Raw genomic sequence first — 26,582 nt, 5'->3', positions numbered from 1 at the left:
CTTTTCTTAATTTCCTAAGTCTTACGGGGTTCCCTGTCCCTCCAGGAGAAAATGTTTCATTAAGGAGACAATAGCTACATAATGCTACTGTACTTATTAGACTCCATGTATAGATCAACACCCCATACACATAACACACAGATACCGTCCATCTCACACACACACACGCACAGAGAGAGAGAGAGAGAGAGAGAGAGAGAGAGAGAGAGAGAGAGACAGGCAGACAGAGAGAGACACAGAGAGAGAGAGACTAAAGGAACTCATTAACTTGTTGACAGTGCAAAATACGAGGGAAATGACATAAGCAAAACAAGACCTGCATATGTCTAGATGTAGCACAGAAAAAAAGAAATCAAGATATATTGAAATTCAATCAAGCATCAGGAAGCAACCTAGCTAGGAGGTGGTGGCATAAGCCTTTAATCCCAGCACTAGAGAGGCAGAGGCAGAAAGGAGGATCTCTGTGAGTTTGAGGCCAGCCTAGTCTAGAGAATAAGTTCCAGACAGGTTCCAAAGCTACATAGAAACCCTGTCTAGAAAAACAAAAACAACCAACAACAATACAAAATGTTTTCTTGGAACAGTCGGGAAGAGAGCTGATAGGTACAGAACTAAATTGTAAATGAATGTGTGGTTACAAAGACGCATGTTTTGTTGTCTTTCTTTAGACACAAGTTAACTTTCACTGAGAACGTGATAAAGAGTATCTGCTTGCTATTCACGTTTCGATCTCACAAGTTTCTAAGAGGCGACTGCTACTTTCAGCTTTATGGTACTAAGTAGAGGAGACGGTGAGCTTCCAAGTACCCTTGGTAACACTGTGAGCTTAAAAACCATGGTACACTAGCAGGGCGTGGTAGCTCACGCCATTGATCCCAGCACTCCGGAGGCAGAGGCAGGAGGATCTCTGAGTTTGAGGCCAGCCTTTTCTACAGAGGGAATCCCATGACAGCCAGGGCTACCCAGAGAAACCCTTTCTAAAAACAAAGCATGGAAGACTGAGGCTGTAGCTCAGTGATAGAATGCTTGCTTGAGTTTGATCCCTAAAGCCACATCTCCAACTGTTAGCTCTACACACTCCGCACCTCTCCAGCCTTTGACAACAACCAGCTCGAAATGATCACGGGGCCCCGCCTAGTTCGGAATGATCACGGGGCCCCGCCCCGGAACTGCTGGGAGCCCCGCCCCCTCGTTTCCTTTCGGAAAGGACCCACCTCCCCAAGCTTCCCAGGCCAGAGCACAGCGGGCGGAAGTGACGGCATCAGATTGCGTCGGGCTCCGGCGGGGTCGAGTCCGGTAGCGGTGGCGGGTCCCTGCTGGCGGTTTGGCTAGGTCTGTGCGGTCCAGGTAACGGTCGGTCAGCCTTTTCTTCGCTTTGAGGGGGTCCCCGGGACAGCCGGAGGGGACTTGGCATGGGCGCGCGGCCGAGCGGGGAGCGGCGCCCCGCGCGTGCTGTGGCGGCTCGGCGAGTACCAGTCACCGGGCCACCGCTCCGGCGGGGTCTGGAAACCCTGTGCCAAGCGTGGGAGTTTCCGGGGGGCTGACACCGGGCGGCACTGCACGCCTGCGCTGCTTCCCCCGCTAGGGGACCGTTTTACCCAGGCCTGCGGCCCCGCGTTTTTTCCCTCATTAAGGACAGTCTGGTCAGAAGCCTGAGATTCAAGTTCACTTGAAATCAACGTATAATAAACACGCGCTACTTTATTTACACTGTGCTCACCGTCTCTAGGCTCAGGTTGGCGTGGTTTTCCAGAACTCTTGAGTAGGGTTTTCTGGGAAAGGACGCCTGACAGGATTAGACAGACACTTGGAAGACTGCAGAATAGGTTTCTCAAATATTCAATTTGATGGCTTAGTTTCCAAAAGATGAAGCCTCTGGAAAACAGTCCAAAAATAAGTTAGTGTAGCGATTATTCCGATTTTATGATACGTTGAGGAAAGATAGTTTATATCGTCTGCAAGTGTGAGATGACCTGTGCATAGCATACGACAATATTCGTCTTGAAAAATTAACCGGTTCAGCAAGGCGGTGGTGGCGCAGGCCTTCAATCCCAGCACTCGGGAGGCAGAGGCAGGTGGATCTCTTGAGTTCGGGGCCAGCCTGGTCTACAGAGCTAGTTCCAGAACAGGCTCCAAAGCTGCAGAGAAACCCTGTCTCAAGTAATAATAATAATAACCAACCGGATCGGTGAACTTCATTTGCACAAAGTGATCTCGATAAATCCCTGATTATACTTTGGACATTAAACCCAACCTTCATTATCTTTTTGGCTCAACTAAAGCAGTGGCCTCAGAAATTGAATTTTCAGTCTCCAGTTTTCTCAGATTTATCTTCTCTTGACAAAGGAGCTCCCCACCTACACTTCCAAATCCTTTAACTTAATCCCATTGCCTGTGTAATAACACTCCAAATTACATAACCCACCTATAGCTGCTGTGTCACCTCCTGTAGTGACTTTCCATACTAAGTCTGTCACATACTGCATGCTCTCTAGTCTTTGTCTGCCTTTCACTTGTGTGTGTATGCTGATTTGTATGGTTTTGTTCCTCTTGCTAGATCCGTGTTAAATTGCTCCTGCTTTGTGAAAGATCTGGCCTCTCAAAAGGGTATGTAACTTTAGTGTTTTTCTTAATTTTTAAGAAGACTTACATATGTTAGCCAGGCAGTGGTGGCACACACCTTTAATCCCAACATTGGGAAGGCAGAGGCAGGTGGATCTGAGTTCGGGACCAGTCTGGTTTATAAGAGCTAGTTCTAAAGCTACAGAGAGAGAAAAACTCTGTCTCTTGTCTCGGAAAAAAAGGTTTATGTTTGTGAATGCTTTTGCCTGTATGAGTACCACATGCATGCCTGGGGCCCATGGAAGACATAAGGGGGCACTAGATTCCCTAGGACTGGATTTACGGCTAGTTTGAGCAGCCATGTGGTGCTAGGCCTCAAACCTAGGCCTTCTGGGGAGAAACAGTGCTCTTAACTGCTGAACATCTCTCCAACCCCTGACTTTAGTTGTGTTCTTCCTTCCATAGCATTCACTGATGATTATGTATTGCACACCAGGCCCAGTTCCAGGTGCACAGATCTGAAGACGTGTGTGCTGATTATATACTGCACACCAGGCACAGATTTGAAGACACGTGTGCTGATTGCAGCTTTCTTGTGTCTTAGTAAATACCTGCGATTTTAGTGTTGCTAATTTTTTACAGTTATATGTATTTTTTTATATTGCTAAAGACTGTATCTTCTTTATCTTTGTATCTGGAACATTTTTGTTAGAGAATAATAAATACATTTTTCTGGTAATATCAGAAAAAGTGTAATTTTCTTGTAACCTTAGTATCTCTCGTATATCTAGTATCTCTCAGAAATGGGCATTTCTTCATTTTTTTTTCTTTTTCTTTTCTTTTTTTTTTTTTTTTTAATTTACCTATTATATATACAGTGTTCTGCCTGCATATATCCCTGCAAGTCAGAAGAGGGCACCAGATCTCATTACAGATGGTTATGAGCCACTGTGTATGTGGTTGCTGAGAACCGAACTCAAGACCTCCAGAAGAACACACAGTGCTTTAATCTCTGAGCCTTCTCTCCAGCCCATCTCTTCATTTTTTCAATAGTGAGTTTGTAGGAACATGGTTTGGGGCCTTTGTCCTCTCGTAGTGACTGTGACATCCTTTCATTGGACCTCAGAAGGCCTGTACCTGCATGTACTTAACACGACTGCGGCCCTTGAGACCTCGGAAGGCCTGTACCAGCATGTACTTAACATGACTGCGACCTTTGAATACACAACTTGTAACTTGAAGCCTGTATGTCTTGTGTGATGTTAGTTGATGATAGACATTTAGAATAAGATCTGATTGTCAGGCTGGGGAGATAACTCAATGGTTAAGAGTATTTGCTGCCTTTGTAGAGGACCTGACTTTGGTGCCCAGCACCTACATTGTGGCTCACAAATATCTGAAAATCCAGTTGTAGGGAATCCAATACCATCTTCCTGACATCTGCAGGCACCACACATGTGATGCACATACGTACGTGCTTACAAAACACTCATACACATAAGATAAAAATCCTTTTATAAAGATTTAAGTGCAATAACTAATGTCTGTTCTCTGCTTACTATGTGTCTATAGTTAGACTTATCTCCTCTCCACCCCCAACACACAGTTTCTCTGTGTAGCCTGGCTATCCTGGAACTTGCTTTATAGACCAGACTGTCCTTGAACCTCTGCCTCCCAAGTGCTGGTTTTAAAGGTGAGTGCCACCACTGCCCAGCAGTTAGACTCATCTTGATTTGATAGCTAATTCAGTTTGTTCATCCATTGTTGGTTCATACAGTCCTTATGGCATCTCTGAGCAAGTTATCGGTCTTCATGAACTGAACTGCTCTTTAAAAAAGTGTCTTTAAAGAATTGAGGATGGGCGTTTGCCTGGTATTTATGAGGCTCTTGTTTCTGTCGCTACCACTACAAATTTTTAAAAAAGCTCTTAATCCATAATCATACTGCATATCCATGATCACCAAAGAGATGATGATTTAAGAAGCCCAGTTCCAGACATAGTTTTTATTAATGTGTTCTAAGGAGTTAAGAACATTGCATTTATAAAATTAATTGTTTAATCTGTCTTTAATTAAAATTGGAACACAAAAAAATGATTACCTAAAGCATATTATATCCAGTTTAATATTTATGCCACTTTATGCTTGAGACATTGGGAAGGGTATAAAACAGAGCAGAATATTTAAAAACCAGCATTGATCTAATAGTGCTATATAAACAGTACTTAATAAGTGTTGTCTGATAGTACAGTTCACTTAGGAATTTGTTTTCCCTAGGTGTTCTCCCATACCGCCCAAAAGATCTTTTGCTGGGGGTTGTTACAAAGGGCTGGTCCCTGATTCTGACTCTTAAAAAAGATGGCTCGGAGGTTAAAGCACTGCCTGCTCGTCCAGAGAACCCAGGTTGGAGCCATCTCTCCTGCCCTACAATTTGATCTTAATCTAAACATTTATAGCATACAGGTTTCAAAGTTACAAGTTGTTTATCCAAAGACTCATATTTATTTTAAGTATATATATGACCCCATGGTGGCTCACAACCATCTGTTAATTCCAGTTCCAGGGCATCTGACCCTCTCTTCTGGGCCTTTGCTGGTACCAGGCATGCAAGTGGTACACAGGCATACATGCAGGCAAAATACCCACACATAGAAAATATAAAGTGAATTACATTTATGTCAACAGTCAGCCTGTGAGAATCTGTTCTCTCCTTTCACCATATGGGTACATTCCGAGTGTCAGAATTGACAGCCTGTACTTGCTGAGCCATTCTTGGCAGCCCTTTTTCCAAAAGTTTTTATTACTGATCTTAACACCTTACTTTTAAGTACTATTAGAATATTTAACTCCATAGTAACATAGTTTTGTTGGCAGTTTTATATGAATCACAGGAAACATGGACTAGGCTTTTGGGATTAAAAAATATATTATCCCTAGGCTTTTGGACTTAAAGGATATAGATTTCTCCAAGATAGCTTGTATATGTGTTTTGGTTTTGTTGTTTGTATTTCAAGTTTTTTGAGATAAGGTTTCTCTGTAGCTTTGGTGCCTGTCCTAGAACTTGTTCTGTATCCAGACTGATCTCGAACTCAGAGATCTGCCTGCTTCTGCCTCCTGGAGTGCTGGAATTAAAGGCTTACACCACCACCACTTGGCGTGTGTGTGTATTTTGTATGAACATGAAACTTGATTAAACTTAAAACATTTTTTTTTCAAACACAGCATCACTGTTTCATGGTGTGTGGAAATAACCTGGAAAGTTAAGGACGTTTCTAAGGAGAATTTGCAGAGGATGCTCTAGGAAAAATCTGAACACTGAAGGAAGTGAGAATCATGGACCAGAACAACAGCCTTCCTCCTTATGCTCAGGGCTTGGCCTCCCCACAGGTAAAAGAGCAAGAAGTGGGGGCAAGGAGAGCTGACATAATCCCATTAAGAGAAAGCAGAAGAAGGTACACTTTAGCCACCCAGATTTGAACATGGATTTGTATGTTTCTCAAGCTTGTTTTACTTTGTGGAAGTTTCTGCTTTGGGTAGGCATGATGCGTTTCTGCTTGGGGAGTTTATTTGGAACCTAATTTAGAAGACGTCCATCTGTGTGAGCTGTAGAACATTTATTTAATTTACTCAAGAAGATTCCTTCTTGACTCTGTTGCAGTCACCTCCCTAGCCCAAGATGGCAACAAAATCTGCTTACAAAGTTAAACATTAATTTTTATATAAAATGTGTGTGTGGTTGCAATAGAATTAGACCTAGATTATTTGTTACTAATTCAGTATTAATTTGCCGTCTTTTTTCTTCCTACTTCCACATAAATAGTTACTAAATCTAGCAGTACTTGTAAGACAGAAGCATTATAGAAAAGGCAGTTAACAGTATTTAACAGGCTTTGGTAGCTAATCCTGATAGACTGGGTTGCACTTTACATAGGGACATGAACCTTTGCCTTGTCCTTACTGTCTAGATATGCTTGGGTGGCTAAGCATCTGTCTTGTATATTATAAATAACAGACTCTAGATGCTAAGTACTCATCTGCTGTGTTTAGTGCCACAGAAGAAAAGTGATACATCTCAGGGTACCAAATTCTTTTTTTTTTTTTTTTTTTTTTTTTCTTGGTTTTTCGAGACAGGGTTTCTCTGTGGTTTTGGAGCCTGTCCTGGAACTAGCTCTTGTAGTTCAGGCTGGTCTCGAACTCACAGAGATCCGCCTGCCTCTGCCTCCCAAGTGCTGGGATTAAAGGCGTGCGCCACCACTGCCCGGCCAAACTCTTTCCTAGTAATTTAAGACCTATTATATTCAGAAAGCATCAGGTTTTACATTTTACCTGGATTCCAGTAGGAAAGAGCCTATACTGCTAAACATTAACGTCTTAATCATTCTCTGTTTTCCACAGGGAGCCATGACTCCTGGAATCCCTATCTTTAGTCCAATGATGCCTTATGGCACAGGACTTACTCCACAGCCTATTCAGAACACCAATAGTCTGTCCATTTTGGAAGAGCAACAAAGACAGCAGCAGCAACAGCAGCAACAGCAGCAGCAGCAGCAGGCAGTAGCAACTGCAGCAGCCTCAGTTCAGCAATCAGCATCTCAGCAGCCCACACAGGGTGCCTCAGGCCAGACTCCACAGATCTTCCATTCCCAGACTCTGACCACTGCACCCTTGCCAGGCACCACCCCCTTGTATCCTTCACCAATGACCCCTATGACCCCGATCACTCCTGCCACACCAGCCTCTGAGAGCTCTGGGATCATACCACAGTTGCAGTGAGTACCTCTTAGCGTGTGTGCTCTCGCTTTCCCTCTTCCAGTGTGTGTGCACACATGCGCACACGTTTTTTATGGTCTCTGTCCCCTGCACCAGAGGAGGCTTTCAATGGTATTACACTATTTGCTTTCAGACAGTGGATTTACTTAAGGTAATTCTGTTATAGTGCGGCTTCATCTGCTCTTGGCAAGGAATTAAAGCCACAGAGTGAGGCAGTGTTCTCAGCAGAGCCTTTCCTTAGAAATGGAGTTGTGTTTATGTGTTGGGGCTGCTGAAATGAAGTTGAGTTTCATCAATACTGTGGACATTCCCTGTAGCTAATTGTCTGAGTTACAGCCAGTTGTATCACAGGCTTGTCCAATCTTTGGAGATTTGTGAGGATGGCAGTTCTTTTTTTTTTTTTTTTTTTTTTTTTTTTTTTTGGTTTTTCGAGACAGGGTTTCTCTGTGGGTTTGGAGCCTGTCCTGGAACTAGCTCTGTAGACCAGGCTGGTCTCGAACTCACAGAGATCTGCCTGCCTCGAGGATGGCAGTTCTTGTCTTGAAATATGTTTCTGCTTAAGTGAAGTAGTTCCCACATGTTAAGGGGTAGGAGGCACGGGCTTTTTTTATTTCTTCCTGAAACAACCGAAATCTAGATATTCCTCAGTAACAAGTGTGTAGATTTCATTTAAGGAAGCTGATAGCCTGGCAACACTTTGCAGACAACACTGTTCAGTTTGTGTTAGCTGATCTTCCCTACTTTGAGATCAACTTTCTTTTTACATACATAATTGTCTTTTGTAAGCCGTGCCAGATCATTTTTAAGCTACATGGTATATAATCTTGAATCTTGACTATTACACATTGCCTATATACAATTTTAAGATTACTTTTGATTTTTATAATCTTAGAGAGATAAGCCCTGGTAGCTCTCCTCTAGACACAGTCCGTACTGCTCCACACTAATTTTTCATCTATTAGAACCAGCCTAGGATGTACCCTTATTTCCATAGCCACAGAGCATGTACTTGGGAGCCAGAGGCTGGAAGATCTCTGTGAGTTCAGAGCCAGCCTGGTTTACAGAGTGAGTTCCAGCCCTGCCAGGGCTACACAGAGAAACCCTGTTACTGCATAGAATGCCTTGAGACTGGGATTCAGTGGCATGAAACAGTCTTTTAGAGCCAGGTGGGGAATGATGAATTCTGTGCATGTGTGCATGCACTTCCCTATGTATGCTGGAGGAGAACCTCAAGAATCATATCTCCATCCTGGTCACTGCTGGTTGGGCTAAGCTGACTATTCAATGAGCCTCAGAAATCTGCCTCTCTGTCTCCTTGGCACTAGGATTGCAAGTGCACGTTATCACTCTCACGGGTTCTGGGGATTGAACTCCACAAGCTCTTTACAAATGGAGCTGTCTCCCTAGCCTGCTAGTGATGATTCTGTTTAACATAACTTACAGTGGTAACTACAGAACAGAGTACAGGTATTTTCTTCCCTTGCTAAAGACATTGAATTCCATTTTGGGAAGATTGAGAAAATCCACATCTTTCTGTTTTTACCATAATGACTTAATAGTGAGCTTAATAGTTGGTAGTATTTGAGAGCTCAGGAAAGTATGGTTCCTGAGACACGCAAGTTCTGGCTCCTCCACTTGGGAGTCATGTGCATCCCAAGCCAAACGCAGTACATTCCATGGAGGCTCAGTTGCTTTGTCTGATTATGGAAATAACAGTTACCACATCATAGTACGTTTTGGGTATTAAGTGGGAATATCTGGTATGTGGCACTTTTTAAAACATTTAGAGTCAGCAGAGTTTTTTGTTTGGTTTTGTCATTTTTATTATTACTAAAGCCTGGTGAAAAATAATGGATCATCAATCTAAATCATGTTTTCTTTCCAAATTTCTTGCAGAAATATTATATTCATAGCAAATCTTGGTTGTAAACTTGACCTAAAGACCATTGCCCTCTTTGTTTAAAAGTTAAATATTTTAAGTAATTATGTTTTTAAATTTCTTATAGAAATATTGTATCCACGGTGAATCTTGGATGTAAACTTGACCTAAAGACCATTGCACTTCGTGCCAGAAATGCTGAATATAATCCCAAGGTCAGCCCCATTTTCATGTGTTTGAGACTGTGTAAGATAAACAGAAAATTCTTCGTAAATCTGTAGGTGAGAAAGTTTGTATTGTGCTTGTTTCTTGATTCAAGCAAAATGAGTAGTGTTATGTTTATGATCAGTGTCTAGGAAAGGTTCATTCTGGGACTTTTCATTTTGTTCTGTTTTCCTGTTTTTGCAATATTGGGATTTTAACTAGGACCTCAACCATACTAGGGCAGTGCTGCCCACTAAACTAAACTGTTGTTGTTGTTTTGTTTATCAAGGCATGGTTTCTCTGTGTAGCCCTGGCTGTCCTGGAACTTGCTCTGTGGACCACACTGGCCTTGAATCGCAGAGTTCCACCTGTCTCTGCATTCTCAGTTCTTCAACTTGTGTTTTATTGAATACCTACTATGTATATCCCCCTCCATTTGTAGAAATCCATATAATAAACTAAGTTTACATACACTTATGTTGTGGAGAGTACCACAAGAAGTTGGAAAACAGAATATCCCATTTATATCCTGAAGCATATCTGATGACATATCTGTGGTACCCAGTCCATAATCCTGTGGGAGAGCTGGGGATGGATTGCATAGGTGGAGAAAGGTTGGTCAGTGATTAATAATTGTTGGCTGTAAGTACAAGTTTATTACACGTTTTCCCACCTTTGTGTAACTTTGAAGGTTTGCTGATAGACAAAATTACATGTGGTGGTATGGACACAAATGGCTTTTCTGATAGAGAAATTGCAGGAATTTAAGAGTCTGGCTTGGTGGTAGAACACTGGTCTAGCAAGGCCAAAGACTTGTGATTGTAATCAGGCTTTTTGTCCTTTTACAGTTGATAAGTCATTGAGGACCACAGTTCTAGTAAAGTCCCTGGAAGCCTTACAGTTTTCTGGGCCTTAACCTGGCTGTTGGTCTCCGTACCCTAGCTTTAGTTTTGTCCATTGTCTTCACCAGTGAGTCTCAGTTCTCCCCCTTTGTTGTATCCTGTAAGTTGAGGTTGGCCATAGAGTCTCTGACTTCTTCCTGTGGGAGCTCCTCCTTAGGTGACCTCTTGTGAAGAGCCTCACACTTCTGATACTGGTGGAATTCATTTATAGGCATTAGTACAGATCAGCCACATGAGTGTGAAAGGACTCGAGTCCCAGATCCCTTCTGGGGCACTATTTTCTAGGTTCTTCTAAAGGAAAGGGAGTTGGTTGTTAGGGGTGTGTTTTTCTATTTGACAAACGGATTCAAGTTATGTAACTTACCTGTTGTCTCCTCCCATGATACAACTGGTATTAATGACATGCATGCCCAATTTTACGTGGGCAGAAGGTGGCAGTAGGGGATTCCCCTTAAAAGGTTACTCAGAGGACACAGTTTGCCTTATTGCACCAAAAAACATTCAGACTGAATCAGTCAGCCCTACCCACTCCCTGCCTTGTACTTGGACACAAGTGGAGTATGATTGAGTGACTGTGTTTGATGATCATCAAGGGAAGGAGAAACCTAGTCCATTGTTTGAAGTGTGCTCTGTGTGTGTGTGTGTGTGTGTGTGTGTCTGTGTAGGTGGGAGTCTTTCTAGGTTTGGGGAAGGCTGTATATGTATTTTTCATGCAGGTAAGGGTCTCGGGCTGCCAGGTGCATAGCCAAACCAAGAGAGTCCCAGGTTTCAAAACTGTTCTAGATGTTTGCCTGCCTTGTGTTTCTATCTGTAATAGGGTTGCTACTTTATACTATGATTTCATTTTTATGGCCTCAAACTCAGACCCTTTTGTCTTCACCTCCTGAATGCTGGAATTAAAAGTGCATTTTACTGTGCCCAGCTTTGTACTGTGATTTCATCAGTTGTGTGTCATCTTGAAACTGGCAATGTGACAGCATCTAGATTGAGGAAAAGAACTGTTTTAAATGTAGGAAACACGTGAGCCCTATTTCATAGCCAGGTTTTTAGTTGAATATAAGGCTAACCAGAAAATTTAACTACAAAGACTCAAATTGGCCCCTGTTCACTTTTAGTTAACCAAGTTTTTGTTATTTTTAGTATATGCAGCTCTTATATCTACTTGATGAACCAGTCACCATATTAAGATGGTAGCCTCATCTTGTCTATTTTTGGCTCGAAGCCTACCTCTGTTTCTTTTCTGTTTCCATTTGCTTTGTGTATCATTTTCCTTGCTTTTACTTTGAATTTGCAAGTGTCCTTGCCATTGAGGTGTGTTTCTTGCAGTCAGCAAATGGTGAGATTAGAAAAACAACTAGTCTTTGTCTTTTAATTGGATAGGTAAGACCATTTACATTTGGAGCTCTTACTAAAAAATACTATCTGGTTTCTAGAATTTTGTTGATTGTTTTTCTTGGTTGGCTTTCTCAGCTATCATCGCTAGGAGTTTACTGAATCTGCATGGTTGATTCTTTCTTGGTTCTCATTTATCCATCTGTTCCTCATAAGAGCTCTCTGTCTGTCTTTTACTTTGTGTGTAGCAGTCCGTCAGTATTTTCTGCAGTGCTTACTTTGGTACTAATGGATTGCTTTATTTGGACAAACTTGGAAAGTTCAAAAGAGCAGAAAGGAGAAAAGATCAGGAGATTTTTTAAAACTGCCCAATAAAGAAATACCCAAAAAACGTAGATAAGTGTGAGGAAAAGAATAAGAAACAAAAACATTTTAAAAGATACTTTTGTTTGGTTGGTTTTGGTTTTTCAAGGCAGGGTTTCTCTGTGTAGTTTTTGGAGCCTGTCCTGGAACTCACTTTATAGACCAGACTGATCCTGAACTCACAGAGATCCCGCCTGCCTCTGCCTCCTGGGTGCTGGGATTTAAAGGCGTGCACAAAGATACTTTTTAAATACATTGACAGGAATATCTGGTGTAGCCAGGAGAGTTTCACCCAGGATCTACAATACTTGAGCTTTCTTCGCTCACAGAAACTAATCAGAAATTAAAGCGCAGCTTTAATGCTTCTTTCTGACCATTTTAGCGGTTTGCTGCTGTCATCATGAGAATAAGAGAGCCACGAACAACTGCGCTGATTTTCAGCTCTGGAAAAATGGTGTGCACCGGAGCCAAGAGGTACCTTAAGGGTTTGTTTCTGGGGGTTGCTATTATCAGGCTAGCGCTTTTGATTTGTTTGTTTCGGGACAGGGTTTCTCTGTGTAGTCCTGACTATCCTGGAACTCGCTCTGTAGACCAGGCTGGCTTCAAACTCACAAAAATCTGCCTGCCTCTGCCTCCCGATTGCTGGAATTAAAGGCGTGCGCCACCACCGGCCAGCTGGACTATCCTAATCACTTTGAATAGCATCTTCTTACTTTGTGACCCTGATACTTTGGTTGTAGCATTGTATTTGCATTCCTGCTTTTCAGATGAAAACTCTGTAAGTTGGAAAGTCAGAGTTTCACCCAATAATGGTGTCCTAAGAATGGACAGAAATTTGATGTAAGGGAATAGAATGTGTATATTTGTCAATAGTAAATTTTGCTAGTATACTTTTTTTTTTTTTAATTTTTATTTTTGCTTTTGGTGTTTTGTTTTGTTTTTTGAGTCAGGGTTTCTCAGGGTAGCTCTGACTGTCTTGGAACTCACTCTGTAGACCATGCTGACCTCGAACTCAGAGATCCACCTGCCTCTGCATCCCAAGTGCTGGGATTAAAGGTATGAGCCACGACCATCTAACCTTAGTAATTTTTTTTTTATGAAAATGAAGTTTTCATCTCAGTAGAAATTTGTGGGTCAGAATGTATTAACAGTGATCATAACTGAATCATATGCTACATCACGTCCTTTACATCTAGGACTTGTCAGTAATGTCGTAAGTTCATGGCTGATGTTTTGGTAGAATATGGTTTCTGTTAAAGACACAATGATAGTTTAATTCGTTTTCCAATTTAGACTCTGTTTAAGTTATTCTTAATTATTATTATTCCATTAGGGTTCAGCACATAACTTACTGTTTATCCTTCCTGCAGTGAAGAACAATCCAGATTAGCAGCGAGAAAATATGCTAGAGTTGTGCAGAAGTTGGGGTTCCCAGCTAAGTTCTTAGACTTCAAGATCCAAAACATGGTGGGAAGCTGTGATGTGAAGTTCCCCATAAGGCTGGAAGGCCTTGTGCTGACCCACCAGCAGTTCAGTAGGTAGGTCTGAGAGGAATCCATTTATAGAAGCACATTTAAGACATTCAGTTTCTAAGTCTATGATGTAGTTGCAAGTTGAATGTGCTACTAGTAAGCAATTATACTGCACTTTCTGCTGCCCTCACAGCTCTTATTCCCCTAGTCACTTAGTGACACCCAGATGCCTCTTCACTGGAGTGACTTACGTTCACTTATCATTTTGCCTTATCACTTTGTTAGTCAGTAAAGACATTTAAATACATGAATTTGTAGTTTCTTTACCACTTTTCTCCCGGTTTGAATCTTCTTTGTCAACATTACTAGCAGAGGATAAGATGGCAGCAGGGATGAGCTGTCCATTATGATTGCTTGTCATTCTCTGGTGAGCACTTCCTCAGCACCCCTGTTCACAGCCTCGTCTCGGTATCTGTTTCCTGTTTGCAGCTGCACCATACTCCTCTTGCTCCAGGGCCTTTGCCCAGGGCAATTTTTTACCTGGCACATTAGGTTCAATTTTCAACATAGAACTCCTGTTTGAGCTTTAGATATCCATTCAATGTTGCTCTTCTTCATGGAGGCCTGCCCTGCATTTATTTCCAAGTCACACATAAAACAGACAGGTCCTTTTATCAGATTGAACTAATAAACCCAAAATCACTAGGATAGAATTTCATTAATTAATGTCAGTTCAGGGTGTAGGCTCATCTTTGAGCTCGTATTTGGTTTGTCACTCTGGTTAAGTCACCCTGTTAGAAAAGCTAACAGCTCTAGAACATTCCTGTCCAGGAGGGAAGATATGATCACCAGGCTGACTGACTGCCACTCTCAGCTTTTAAGACGAGTGGTGAGATTTTTTTATAGACTACTATCCCTAGACCTGCCCAGAGTGAATCTAATGAGGATCAGAGAATGAGTATACCCTCTTGTCTTTATCAGAGAATGAGGATTCTGTGAAGACAGCATTACGTGATAGGACAGCATGTCGTTGGTCGTCATGTCCATGACATGCGGCTCTTGCTTGGTGAAAATGTTTTCATCTCGTGTGTCCTGTTTGTAGGCATCTGACTTGTTCACTCAGTATTTCCAGTACTTCACAAGGCCTCATTGTGTTCATACAAAAACTGATGACTTCACATTTCCTTTCTAGCTATGAGCCAGAATTATTTCCTGGATTAATCTATAGAATGATCAAACCAAGAATTGTTCTCCTTATTTTTGTTTCTGGAAAAGTTGTATTAACAGGTAAGTTAAAAAGAAAGTAGTGTACCAAAATTGCAGGGAATTTTGGGATAGCGTTTCTGTGTTGGGACAGTTGTCTAGCCTCTTGTAAAGATGTTTTTGTTTACATTTTGCTTCCCATCCTGACCCCCATGAGAAAGGGGGAAGAGTGAGAACAGCAGAGTCCTGCTACAGTTGTGGTCTTCAGCTAGAGTATGCGTCATGGCAGCAGGTAGAGAGGGAACATTAGTAAGTGACTGTTCTCAGTGGCATTAGCCCCTGGAACTTGGGGTTACTAGGTACCATTCTGAGGTAACAAGGCTGAGAGGAGTGCCACTGAACACCAGCAGTTGGGAGAGTAAGGCTTCAGTCCTCAATGCTTGCAAGTTACCATGCCACTCAGGACCAAGTGTGGGAAAGAACTGTGGGCTAGGGGGTGGGTATTGCCTTGCTGACTTGTGGATCCTGGCCAGGACCAACTATGGTGAGGAAATGGTGGTCTAGGGTGTTAAAAGTCACCAGGTGTATTTTTATTATATGTATATTAATAGTTTTTAAGATAGGGTTTCTCAGTAGCTTTGGGGGCCTGTCCTGGAACTCGCTCTGTAGACTGGGCTAGCCTCAAACTCACAGAGATCCTCCTGCCTCTGCCTCCCGAGTTCTGGGATTAAAGGTGTGCACCACCACCTCTGCCACTCTCATTTTTTAAAAAAATGCAATAAATAAATAAAGTTTTAAAAACAAGAGCTGGAGAGCATGGCCTCCAGCCTGGTATACACAGCAAGTTTGTCTTAACTGGGTATGGAGAACTGTACTTGCGACTTTATTTTAAGGCAGCGATGTTGCTTTCTATTTTGAGAAATGTTACTTAACCATCTCATTTCTATTCCAATGTGTCTTTGTAGGTGCTAAAGTTAGAGCAGAAATTTATGAAGCATTTGAAAACATCTACCCCATCTTAAAGGGATTCCGGAAGACCACATAGTGGCTGCCATGCATTACTGCCCCCCACCCACTTGTCTTTTGAATCCGTCAGTTCTGGTGCCGCTGATGGCACAGTTGTGGAAGGACACTCGGTTACAGGTGGCAGCATGAAGTGACACTGTGTCCTTCTGCGGACACTGGAAAGGTCACCTCCTCTGCACTGAGATCGCCCTGCAGCATCACTGTGAGCCGCTTGCTCTGTGCTGCTATTCGGGCAGCTCTGCGCACTTATTTATATTTAGATTTTAAACACTGCTGTTGATGAATTTGCTGGTTTAAGGGACAGAACTTTTAAGTGTTCAAGCCACCTGTACAATTGGACTTTTTATTTTAACTTTTCCCACATAAGCCAGTTTTTATATTTCTACCAGAAAAGTAAAAAATCTTTTTTTAAAAGTGTTGTTTTCTAGTTTGTAACTCTAAGGAGTTATTTTTGTGCCAGATACATTCCTCCTTCCCAGTATTGCAGAACTGAATAGTTGTATTAATCAAAATAAATGTACATATTTTCTTTCTCCAGAGGGCTCTGCACATACATGCAGCTTGTAAATTGTTAGATTTTTTGTTATAAACGAAACCTTGTAAGAGTCATGTGATCATACTGTCAAAGAGATTTATTTTAGATATAATGCCTGAGACCACTGTTTTGTTTGCTTGTCATTTGTTTTTGTCTGTTGCAGTGAAAATGGACATGCCACTGATTTTATGATCCACACTGAATACCCTCTTATTCCTTAGATACTCTATAGTGTCTGGATCTTCACCAAACTAGTTATGTCTGTTCCTTTTTCAGCCTTTACCAGGCCCTCGTAGCTGGTAAGGGACATCGGAGGGCTCTGAGTATTTCAGATGTGGAAGTTGGCGCCCTGTCCACAGATAGCTAGCTTCTCTGATGTAGCATTTTGGTTATGGCTTTTTTCTCTTGAATACAAGGTGGACACTTATGAAGCCTTGGGTTATTTGGGAGCATTTTATGTCCTGTTTTTTAATTGTAAAAGTATATTGTGCACAGCTCAGAGTATGTGCAATCAGAAAGAAGTCTTTCTTTCCATCCTTAGCTGTTCTTTCCCCAGGTAACTTCCAGATTAGTGTCTTCTCACCCTGAGCCCTCCCGTATACCTGATGTGGCAGCAGGCAGAGGGGCACTAGCGAGGGACTGCTCTCAGTGGCATTAGCCCCTGGAACTTGGGGTTACTAGGTACCATTCTGAGGTAACAAGGCTGAGAGGAGTGCCACTGAACACCAGCAGTTGGGAGAGTAAGGCTTCGGTCTCAGTGCTCACAAGTTACCATGCCACTCAGGACCAAGGGTGGGAAAGAACTGTGGGCTAGGGGGTTAAGGTGTGTTGCTCTTTAAGTTTTTAATGTGCAATTCTGTCCTTCGGAGCTACTTTTTATCTTGTTTTTGGTTCAGTACTTTGGTGACTTGTTTTGGTTTTTTGTCTTTACAGTGTGTCAGTTACACTTCCAAGAACAGCAATGTAATGTCCTAAATACCTTGATTTGAACCATTCCCTTAGTGATGGTCCTTGTTACCTCTAGTGCACACTGTTATGCAGTATGGCCCAGGTATTCTCATATGTGTATTTTGAATACATAAATTTCTATAATATACTTTTACAAGGGGAATTGATGTAAACAATTTATGTATTCCAAGTTTTAACAAATCAGTACTAGAGCCCAACTCCCCAAAAGTATACAAAGTACCCCTTCCTGCACCTCCTAGGTGTTACTGATGTTTGGGAAGGACATCATTCTAGTACGTTTCTTCAAGATGGTTTTTTTTTTTTTTTTAGGTTTTAGAATTCCTTTTATATGGAGCATTTTCATGTCATAAAAGTTAATTATTTGAACATGGTTTCTTATTTTTTCATAACACTTTAAGGAAAAATACTAATTTATATTTAACTTTTTCCAATCTGTTTATTGAGCTCCTGTTCCTGCTGCTGTTAGTAGTTGACTGCATTGGAACCCTAAGTTCTAGGCACGTGGTAATTTTGAAAAGTAGTAATCTTGTTTCTTCTTTCTGGTATTTATTTTTAATATTTCAGTGGCTGGGACTTTAAAGTGCCTTGCTTTTTTCCTTCTTTCCTGTTCTGTTTGAGACAGGGTGACACGGTTAGACTCCTACAGCCCAGGTGGCCGTGAACTCAGTGATTCTGCCTTGCTCTCTCAAATAGCTGGGATGGTAAGTCTCATGAGCCACTGTGTCTTGCCAAGGTTTTAACCATTTCTGTATTATGCATATTTTTTATCCTTGTTATTTTTGACATACTGGGGCTAGAACACAGGATTTGTGCCTGCAAGGAATGACCTCTGTGACTGACATACCCCCAGAGTAGAACCCTTTAATTCTGAAGGCCATAAGCGGATTGCAGATTAGCATGCACTAAAGTGTACTGTCCCTAGATTACACATGCAGCAGTCTTTCTAAGAAAGTGGCTGTCTTAGGTTTTCTACTGCTGTGATAAAATACTATGACCAAAAGCAGCTTGGGACAAAAGGGCTTATTTCAGCTTATAGTTGTAGTCCTTCATGAAGGGAAGACAGGGTAGGAGCTAAAGAAGGACTGTGAAACAACACTGCCCACTGACTCGCTCAGCCTGCCCTGAGGTGGCACCACCCACATTGAGCTGGGCTCTCCCATATCAATCAAGAGTGTATCCCACAGACTGGCCTATAGGTCAATCTTATGGAACTATTTTCTCAAGATTCCTTCTTCCCAGATAGGTCTAGGTTTGTGTCAAACTAACAAAAACCAACCAAGATAGTGTAGTAAGAAGGGATCTTGCTGTGTCTAGCCCAGACTGGTCAGGCACTCAGTTTGTGGCCTCCAAGGTCATACTCCTGAGTGCACCTGGCTGGGTCTATGTCCATACCACCTGGGGATGTTCCCAAATAATAGCCCTTGCTGTTTATAAATACTTTAGTATATTGACTTTTAAAGGTCTCAGCATTCAGACCCTTCTGTAATACATTTTGAGTGGACAGGATTACTGATAATTTGGGATGTGAAGTCAGACTTGGCATCTCTTTGTCCTGGTCTTTTCCTGAGTAGGTGTGTTTCTACATGTTTGCTCAAGTTGATGCTAATGCCTTCCATGGCTGTGTGCTCTAATACCAGTTCTATGTGGTTCTTACCTCAAGTAAAAATGAACAGCATCTTTCCTTAAAAGTAGCTTGATAAATAATAAATGACCCTTGTAGGAATCTCTAAATGGTTGTATGTGTATTTTAATGTACACATACATGGTATGAACTCATAAGCCAGGACTTTGTGTAATAAGTATAGCCAGATAGTCAATGGTAGTAGACTGTGATATAACCTCTTAAAATTTAGAAGATTGCTAGATTAAGATTCAGGGTGGCAGCACTTGGGAAGCAGAGGCAGGCAGATCTCTGTATTTCAAGGACAGCCAGAGATACACTGAGAAACCCTGTCTCGAAAACAAACCAGGGTGAGCAAGGAGGCTAAAGTAACAACACAACAGCTTTCTCAGGTTTGTCTCAGTGTGGGTGTCTGACGACGGGAATTCACTTGTGAATGGATGAGGACTGGAAGCCCTGCTCACATCTTAAGATTCGGTCACGTGGCTTGGCAGTGAACCATACAGAACATCCCATACCTGAAAGATGGCCCCAGTGCCTCCCTTCAGTCAGTCAGGTTGTTGCTTCCAGGGACAGTTCCTTCACTGTTCACCTTCCTCAGTCATTGTGAATGCAGTCTGTGCAGAGTATTTGTAAAGGAAAGACAAAGCCCTTGTTTCTCAGTCTCTATCAGCAGGTCCCCTTGGCTCTTCAAGGCCAGATGAAGTAGGGCCTTCTAAAATCCAGGCTCCTACCAAGCCTGGTACCACGACTTCTTTACTGGTTCCTTCATCCTACTCAGACTAACAAAGTTCAGTTTTTCCTTGTTCTGGAACTAGATAGTATGGACGGCTCCAGTTTTCCCTCCCTCCCTCCCTCCCTCCCTCCCTCCCTCCCTCCCTCCCTCTTTAACCCACATGGAGGTGGGAAGTGCTGCCATGTGGCAGGTTACAGAAGGAAAACACAGGGCTCCTTCCCAGATACTCTTTTTTAGTTTTTGCTTATTTGTATGTTCTATGCACCTGTATGAGCTATGCCACATGTACTGGGTGCCCACGGGCCAGAAAAGGTCATCAGATTCTCTGGAGCTGTGAGCTTCCTGATTTGGGTGCTAGGAACTGAACTTGGTTCCTTTGGAAGAGTAGCAAGCCCTCTTAACAGCTGGAGAGCTGGCTCTGGCTGCTCCTGCAGGGACCCAGGCTTGATTCCCAGCACCCATAGCATCTCCCAAGTGTCTAAGTCCAGTTCTAGGGGAACTCCACATTGTCTTATGGCCTCTAAAGGCACCAGGCATATATGTGGTGCACCTAACACACAGGCAAAAAAATAACTAATAGTAATTACAATCAACTGAGCCATCTCTCCAGATTATTCCTATGTACACATATATGTATGTCTATTAACATGCCATCAACATAAGTGTGACATCCTGGTATGATACCCTGTACCCCCTGGGCACCCATGTATGTCTGTAGCACCAAGTGTCACCCTTCATTATGGACATACAAAAAATGAAAGTCCCATCCTTGGACACTTGTTTTAGTAATACAGAGACATTGTAAATAATGTATCAAGCAACATTTTTATACTTATGTAAGTCTTTGGTAACTACTTTCTTAGGATAAAGTCCTAGAGATGGAATTGTGGGGTCCTGAGGCATAAGGAACGGTTTTAAGGATTTAGCCCTTGTCCGGGTGTATTGGTCACATCCTGTTTCCACACAAACTCCTCTGTGTAGCCAGTGCCCAGGTCACAGCTCTCAGCACAGGTGAAGACTGCCAGGATGCCCCAGTCCACACTTCTGCCCAGTGTGTCTGCCTTGAGGTAGTTTAGCAGCTGGGGCATGACCTAGGGAGAAGACAGAGTAATATTTTAATACCTATATTTTGGTCCAGTTTTCTTAAAAAGTCATTATTTAAGGTCATACCTGGAATTCAAATATCCTCTTGGCACCACAGGGGCAATCTGGAATATCTTTTTCATGAGGGATATTTTCACCAGAAATCCAGATGGGTTTAATACCTCTTCCGTACCTGAGAATCTAGAAGGTAACAAGGAGTACATCTCATCTAAGAATTCCCCATGGAAACATGGTATGAGGATCAGTTAGAGGATCCCCATGTGCTTCTTCTGTGCACTACCAACACCCAAACCTCAAAGCCATTATTTCAGCTCATTTCTTCCCTAACATGTCAGGGCCTTTTTAAACAATTAAAAATTGTGTGTACACATGGCAGCACTCGTGGAGGTCAGAGGGTAACCTGTGAGAGTCAACTGCTTCTACTATGTGGGTCCCCAGAAGCAGACTCAGTCATCTGACTCAGCAGCAGGCACTGGCCCCACAGTGTTAGAATCTCAGTTAAGAATAACTCATTACCATACAACTGTGAGTCTACGTACAAAATGTGGCCATAGCAGTCAGTACTTGGCTTCATGTATAGCCAAGATCCTTAAGTACTGAAAAAGGGATATGTATGTAGTCAGACATAGTGTTTGGTTAAATTGTTTAAAAAAGGGTAAATTCACTATAATCAGCTTCAGAGTGTTTTTCCTCTCTTGTTTAACTTGTATCACCATTGCTAAAACCACCTAGTGTTACGGACAGACCAAAGCTTCCTGTTACCCTTGTTGTTCACTTGCTCCAGTGTGTTTAGGAAGTTGCCTTTAGGGATTTTTGTTTATGTGTTTTTTTTTTTTTTTGGAATTCTGTACATATATAATGTACACAGTGTATGGGCATGTGAATCATAGTGGTTTTATAAGTTTGAGAACACAGTGAAGAGGTATAAATCCCATTTTACCTGTTCTGGTTCAAGGGCTATTTTGGATTTAAACTTTTGAAAAATGTGATCTTCCTTGGATTCATGCTTTGCCATGGAATCTAGTTCTTCCTCGGGTATCCTCCCTGGGGGGAAAAAACCAACACAATAATTATGGAATACTGGATAATCCCCACAATTTAGCCGTTCAAATGTATGGAGAACCTAGTTAACATAATTAGATTCTCTGTTCAAGTAATTTTAGTACCTATTTGTAGGTAACATGTAATCATTATAGATCTAGTCTTTAGGGCTTCAAATTAAAATGTGAATGGTGGCTCAGAACTATAGCAGTGCGTCTTGGGGCTCCCTGCAATGGTGTCCTCATCACTGCCGTGCTCAAACCATCTGGATTCTTCCTTCAAGCCTCCTTCCATCTCACCCATCAGTGCCAGTTCCTGTTCCACAGCCAGTTTTCCAGCAGACCAGTGGCTGCCAACACAGTGTGGTAACGTGTATCAAAATACAAACTTAATATCCTGAGTCAGATAAGCTGAAATTCAATGTCACCATTTTGATAAATTGGGGGAGGCGTTAATTAATGGCACTTCCTGCCATAAATAGCCAGGATGCATGGAGAATGCACACTCCCTCACATTGGTGTTCTCAAGGGAAGAGGCAAAGCCTTAAGCTACTCCACAGGTGACCCTGTCCCTTCCCTCCCTCCCAATCTCTTTCTCCTTGCAGCCCAAACTAATTCTCAGCTTGGACAGTCACTTCAGGGAAGCATTCTGAAAATGTTTATCTTGTGAATGTTGAACATGCACAAAAGTAGAAGTGCTGTAGTTGTTATGAAGAGCCAGCTTCAAATCAAATTTCAAGATTCCCCCAGTCACTTACAGATAATAATTGATGATTAATGAAGTTTCTGCTTTTCTGAATCAGGAATTGAATCTAGAGCCTGATACATGCTGGGCAAAATGCCCTGAGTTCCAAAGCCCGTCCTGTTTTTATTCGTCTGGTTAGGGCCTCATGAATTTGTTCAGGCTTGCCTTGACCCCAGTTGGTAGCCCTCCAAGGCCTTGGACTTAAAATCATCTCATCTTAAGCCTACTGAGTAGCTGATATTGTAGGTCTGTACCACTAGGATCCACTGATGACTGAGGGGTGGGTGTTGTGTTTGAGATGGGGTTTCTCTGTATAACAGCCTTTGCTGTCCTTGAACTCACAGAGATCCACCTGCTTCTGCCTCCCAAGTGCTGGGATTAAAGGTGTGATAATTGAATTCTTAACTATTAACTTCAATTTCCAATAATAACCACTTTCTTTCATTATTTCCTCAGTAGTTCTGGAATCAGCTATCTCTCTAAATAGATCATTTTATAGATCTGGAGTACCAACTATAAATGAGATGATCTAACAATTTCTAAAATTTCACAATCTTAACAATTTTTAAAAATCTAAAGATTTTTAAATCTTTGTTATAAAGTACTTATGAGTTGCTACCATCTTCCAATAAAAAAATTCAGACCTACTTTCTGCAAATCTGTACTATTTCCTCAGACCTAATATATTAATTTACTTAATAAAATAACAGCGGTCAGATATAAAATGTATAACACCTGTAATATTTGCAATCAGGAGGCAGAGTTCAAGGCCAGCCTGGCCTATATGAGGATCTACTTCCAAAGAAAAACGTGCCCATCGCTTTTTTCCCACTCTTGAAATATATTTTATTAGATACACATCTGTCAAATCACTGGTTTGAAGTCATGTAGAATTATGTGGATATATAATTCAACTGTTTACTTTTATGATTGCTTCTTATCTAATGCTCACTCATAAATGATTGTCAGGTCCTACAATCACAATTCTTTTTTTTTTACTTATTTATTTATTTTTATTCTTTTTTAATTAAAATTTCCACCTATTTCCCATTTCCCTCCCCTCCTCCCAAATATTGCCCTCCCCCCACTTCCCTCCCCCTATCCCCACTCCTCTTCTCCTCCCCCCACTCCATTCCCCCTCCCTCTCGATACTGAAGAGCAGTCCAAATTCCCTGCCCTGCGGAAAGACCAAGGTCCTTCTTACAATCACAATTCTTGAGCATGTCATCCCTCCTGTTAACTTCCTTTATGTAGGAAAACATTTTCATGACTTGCCACTTGTAAAAATGTGATCAACAGTATACACGAGCAGACACATCCTACTTACATCGGTAGTTCATGTGCATCCACTCCTAGATTCTTAAGCTCCGAGCCATCTCTCCAGCCCCACATATCTCACCTTTCTAACAGTCACAAGACATTCACTTGTTTGGATTCCTGACTCCTGGGTGCCTTCTTCCCACTGTGTGTCCCTGTTACCGAGCATGAACCAAGAACTGAGAGCCTAATTTGGTTTCTATAAGCCTCACCTTGTGGTTTAGAAATTGAAATCCTACTGTCAGCAAGATCTAGAATCAAACCATAAAACTTAAGTTCTTTGTTCAAACACATGATACCCAGAACTTGGTTTCCACCCTGGAAGCACAGGCCAAGTGTGTTCAGTGAGCCCCCGCATGAGCAACCTTAGAGTGTGAAAGCTGGACTCATGATCACAAGTGTGTTGGGCACTACTTCAGCCTCGACACAGCCCTAGCACATGAACTCTAGAGACAGTAACCAAAGTATGGATCTAAAAGTAGAATTAAAACACTGTTACAAAGGGCCCTTGTCATACATTCTGCAGTTACTGTTTTCATCTACAATCTCCCACCATTATCTTCTGTTTCACCACCGATAATCTCCCACCATGATCTTCTGTTTCACCACCGACATACTGATGGAGGCTCTCCTCCCTGAAGTGTTTTTCCTAAAGTGTATTTGGTCATAGTACTGTAAAACTTATATGCCAAGTCCTTACCCATGCTTTCTGTGACGTCAGAATAATCTTCCATTTCTACAGCCTCGGGTATAATCTCATCTTCTGCTTCTGTTATAATTTCAAATTCTGGAAACAGGAAGTTGTGATCTGGAATTGTCTGGTTTAAAGGATCTACAAGAAAGTTATTAGCATCATTAATAAACATTTAGTTTTAAGATGATCTAAAATTTTCCCATTTCTAAAGCATTTCATCAGTCACTATGGCATAGGACAATCACTGTGTAGCCGGACGCCAGGCATCCAGTGAAGTAATGGCATTAAATGTGTAAAGCTGCTGCCTGTATAGCACAGCAAGCTCAGTTCTGAGTCAGGATCTCACTGTGTAGCCCAGATGGGCCTCAAACTCCTCCTGCATCTTGAGAGCTAGGATTACAGACAGGTGTCACCACCACTGGCTCAATATTTTTAAAATACATACTAGGCTAAAGTAAGATTAAATGGTACAATAAATATACCAACTGTTAATACAGTCACTTGTTATCAATGTACTGGATATTATACACAACTTCATGAGACTAGCCCAAAAGAATTCATTATCAGGGGTGCATGTGCCATCGACCAGAAGACAGTGACACTATACATGACTGCTGTTAACTACTGTGTTTAGCTGGTTCTATTTTTGACTAGGGAGTCTAAAAGCCAATACTCAAGATGTTCATATGATTTCAACACCACTTTCATTATTAAAGTATTCATGTTACCAGTTCTAAAACTTTCTAAAGTATTTTGTTTTCTAATTTCAACTTCAATCAGAAATTAAAGTATCTGGGTTGACCAAGGCACCGAAACTGCTGGAAACGGATGTCTTACCTGACTGTACACAAGCCTGCTTGTGTCCCAGCCGCCAGTCCAGTGTCTGATGCTCCTTACTGCAGTAATGTGCCTGCTTGCACCTAGAGCAGGCTTTAGGGCCCAGGCAGCCACAAACCCTACAGAGATGGGCTCCTGTCTTAAGCTGGAGGCACGCACATTCTCCACTGTCTGAAGCTCCCGTCTCAGAAGGTGGCTCGTATGAGTAAAACACATTTTTCCTCGGTAGCTGATTACGAAAAACTGAAACGAAGAGTTATGGAAAGTATAAAGGTTTTTAGTGAAACAAAATCCAAACACTTGAACCTTCTTCACCTCCGCATAAAGAGGAAGAGTAAAGTCTTTTCTTTCAGGGAGGAGTTCTTACAGGAGAGGGGATAAAACCGGGAAGCGTTCGTGCCTAACAATTAGAGTTATGAAAATCTGTAGGTAGGGGCACGTTTCTAAGAGACAGTTTCTATTACCCGACTCCAACTGCCCACATCAACCGGCTCATCCCACTCCGAGGTTTGACCCGGGGCACCCACAGCCTCGGCCCTGCCCCCGGGCGGGCCGCTCACCTCGCAGGCCGGCGCAGCACGGCGGCTCGCGACAGCAGAAGAGGAAGAGGCTGCGGTGGAAGGCGTCGTCCCGGCCGGGCAGCGGCGCGTACACCTGCAGCAGGAAGGCGAGCGGGCGGCCGCAGCGCGCGCACGCCAGCGCCCCGGGCCCCGGCAGCCCCGCCAGGCCGAGCCACGCGGGCCGCCCGCCCACTTTGCTCGGGAACTGCTCGCTGCGCAGCCTCCAGGCCGGTGCCTCCTCGGCGAAGCCCAGCTCCACCGGCCCGGGAGCAGCCATGGGGTCCTGGAGGGGTCGGGGTGTGTGGTCTCCGCACCGGAAGTGCGGCAGGAGGCGGAAATGAACGCAGGAGGCTGGAGGGCGGGGCCAACCGCAGCCTTCCGCTACAGGTCTCTACTTCCGGGGGCGCGGAGACTGGACGCTTTTTCAGGACTTTTGGGACCTCTGAGTTTAAGGTGTTGATTCTAGATCCTAAGGCTGTTGAGGCGGGTGGGATTCTCAGCGCTTGGATATAAAGGACAAACTGTAGTTTGTACGTTGAAAATTTGCAGATTTCTCTTAGAACGGTTTTGTCTTTAGCAAACAGAACTTGTCTAAGTGGATATTGGTGGTGTCGTTTCCCGGAGGAGAACAGATTGCATTTCCTCCTCAGAGGAGCGAGGGGCAAGCAGGCTTCCCGAGGCAGGGATCAGTAGTTTGGTTCTACTCTGTTGT

The 26,582-nt window shown here is 42.6% G+C and overlaps 2 protein-coding genes across 5 annotated transcripts; one reads left to right on the top strand and one right to left on the bottom strand.

Annotated features, from left to right (window-relative positions):
• The first annotated feature begins 1,272 nt into the window (after window positions 1-1,272).
• Tbp (TATA-box binding protein) lies at window positions 1,273-16,372 on the top strand. Of its 3 annotated transcripts, none has more exons than XM_057757759.1 (9): window positions 1,273-1,332; window positions 2,558-2,607; window positions 5,784-5,948; window positions 6,957-7,330; window positions 9,338-9,425; window positions 12,394-12,485; window positions 13,382-13,549; window positions 14,676-14,770; window positions 15,652-16,372. In XM_057757759.1, exons 3-9 carry the CDS (start codon window positions 5,895-5,897, stop codon window positions 15,729-15,731), a joined length of 951 nt encoding a protein of 316 aa, XP_057613742.1. In that variant the 5' UTR covers window positions 1,273-1,332; window positions 2,558-2,607; window positions 5,784-5,894; the 3' UTR covers window positions 15,732-16,372. The 3 variants fall into 3 exon arrangements, with proteins under 3 accessions (XP_057613742.1, XP_057613731.1, XP_057613753.1); XM_057757748.1 differs by having other exon boundaries at window positions 1,273-1,347; XM_057757770.1 differs by lacking the exon at window positions 13,382-13,549 and having other exon boundaries at window positions 1,279-1,347.
• Window positions 16,373-19,741: 3,369 nt separating this feature from the next.
• Window positions 19,742-26,188, bottom strand: Pdcd2 (programmed cell death 2). Of its 2 annotated transcripts, XM_057757733.1 has the most exons (7): window positions 26,074-26,188; window positions 25,871-25,986; window positions 25,311-25,553; window positions 24,480-24,611; window positions 21,618-21,721; window positions 20,744-20,857; window positions 19,742-20,664 (listed from the first exon to the last, which is right to left on the bottom strand). In XM_057757733.1, exons 1-7 carry the CDS (start codon window positions 26,145-26,147, stop codon window positions 20,488-20,490), a joined length of 960 nt encoding a protein of 319 aa, XP_057613716.1. In that variant the 5' UTR covers window positions 26,148-26,188; the 3' UTR covers window positions 19,742-20,487. The 2 variants fall into 2 exon arrangements, with proteins under 2 accessions (XP_057613716.1, XP_057613706.1); XM_057757723.1 differs by having other exon boundaries at window positions 25,871-26,188.
• Window positions 26,189-26,582: the final 394 nt, after the last annotated feature.

Source organism: Chionomys nivalis, chromosome 2, assembly GCF_950005125.1.
Source record: "Chionomys nivalis chromosome 2, mChiNiv1.1, whole genome shotgun sequence".
In the NCBI taxonomy this organism is placed as follows: Eukaryota; Metazoa; Chordata; class Mammalia; order Rodentia; family Cricetidae; genus Chionomys; species Chionomys nivalis.
Note: the sequence above shows the minus strand (reverse complement) of the source record. Positions and strands in the feature narration are given on the sequence as shown.

Coding starts and splice junctions, on each gene's coding strand:
- Tbp (XM_057757759.1), top strand. CDS start 5,895: ATGGACCAGAACAACAGCCTTCCTCCTTATGCTCAGGGCTTGGCCTCC. Junction 5,949..6,956: donor AGGGCTTGGCCTCCCCACAG/GTAAAAGAGCAA, acceptor TGTTTTCCACAG/GGAGCCATGACTCCTGGAAT. Junction 12,486..13,381: donor GTGTGCACCGGAGCCAAGAG/GTACCTTAAGGG, acceptor TCCTTCCTGCAG/TGAAGAACAATCCAGATTAG.
- Pdcd2 (XM_057757723.1), bottom strand. CDS start 26,147: ATGGCTGCTCCCGGGCCGGTGGAGCTGGGCTTCGCCGAGGAGGCACCG. Junction 25,554..25,870: donor GTGCTGCGCCGGCCTGCGAG/GTGAGCGGCCCG, acceptor TCTTCGTTTCAG/TTTTTCGTAATCAGCTACCG. Junction 24,612..25,310: donor GCAGGCTTGTGTACAGTCAG/GTAAGACATCCG, acceptor ACTTTCTTGTAG/ATCCTTTAAACCAGACAATT.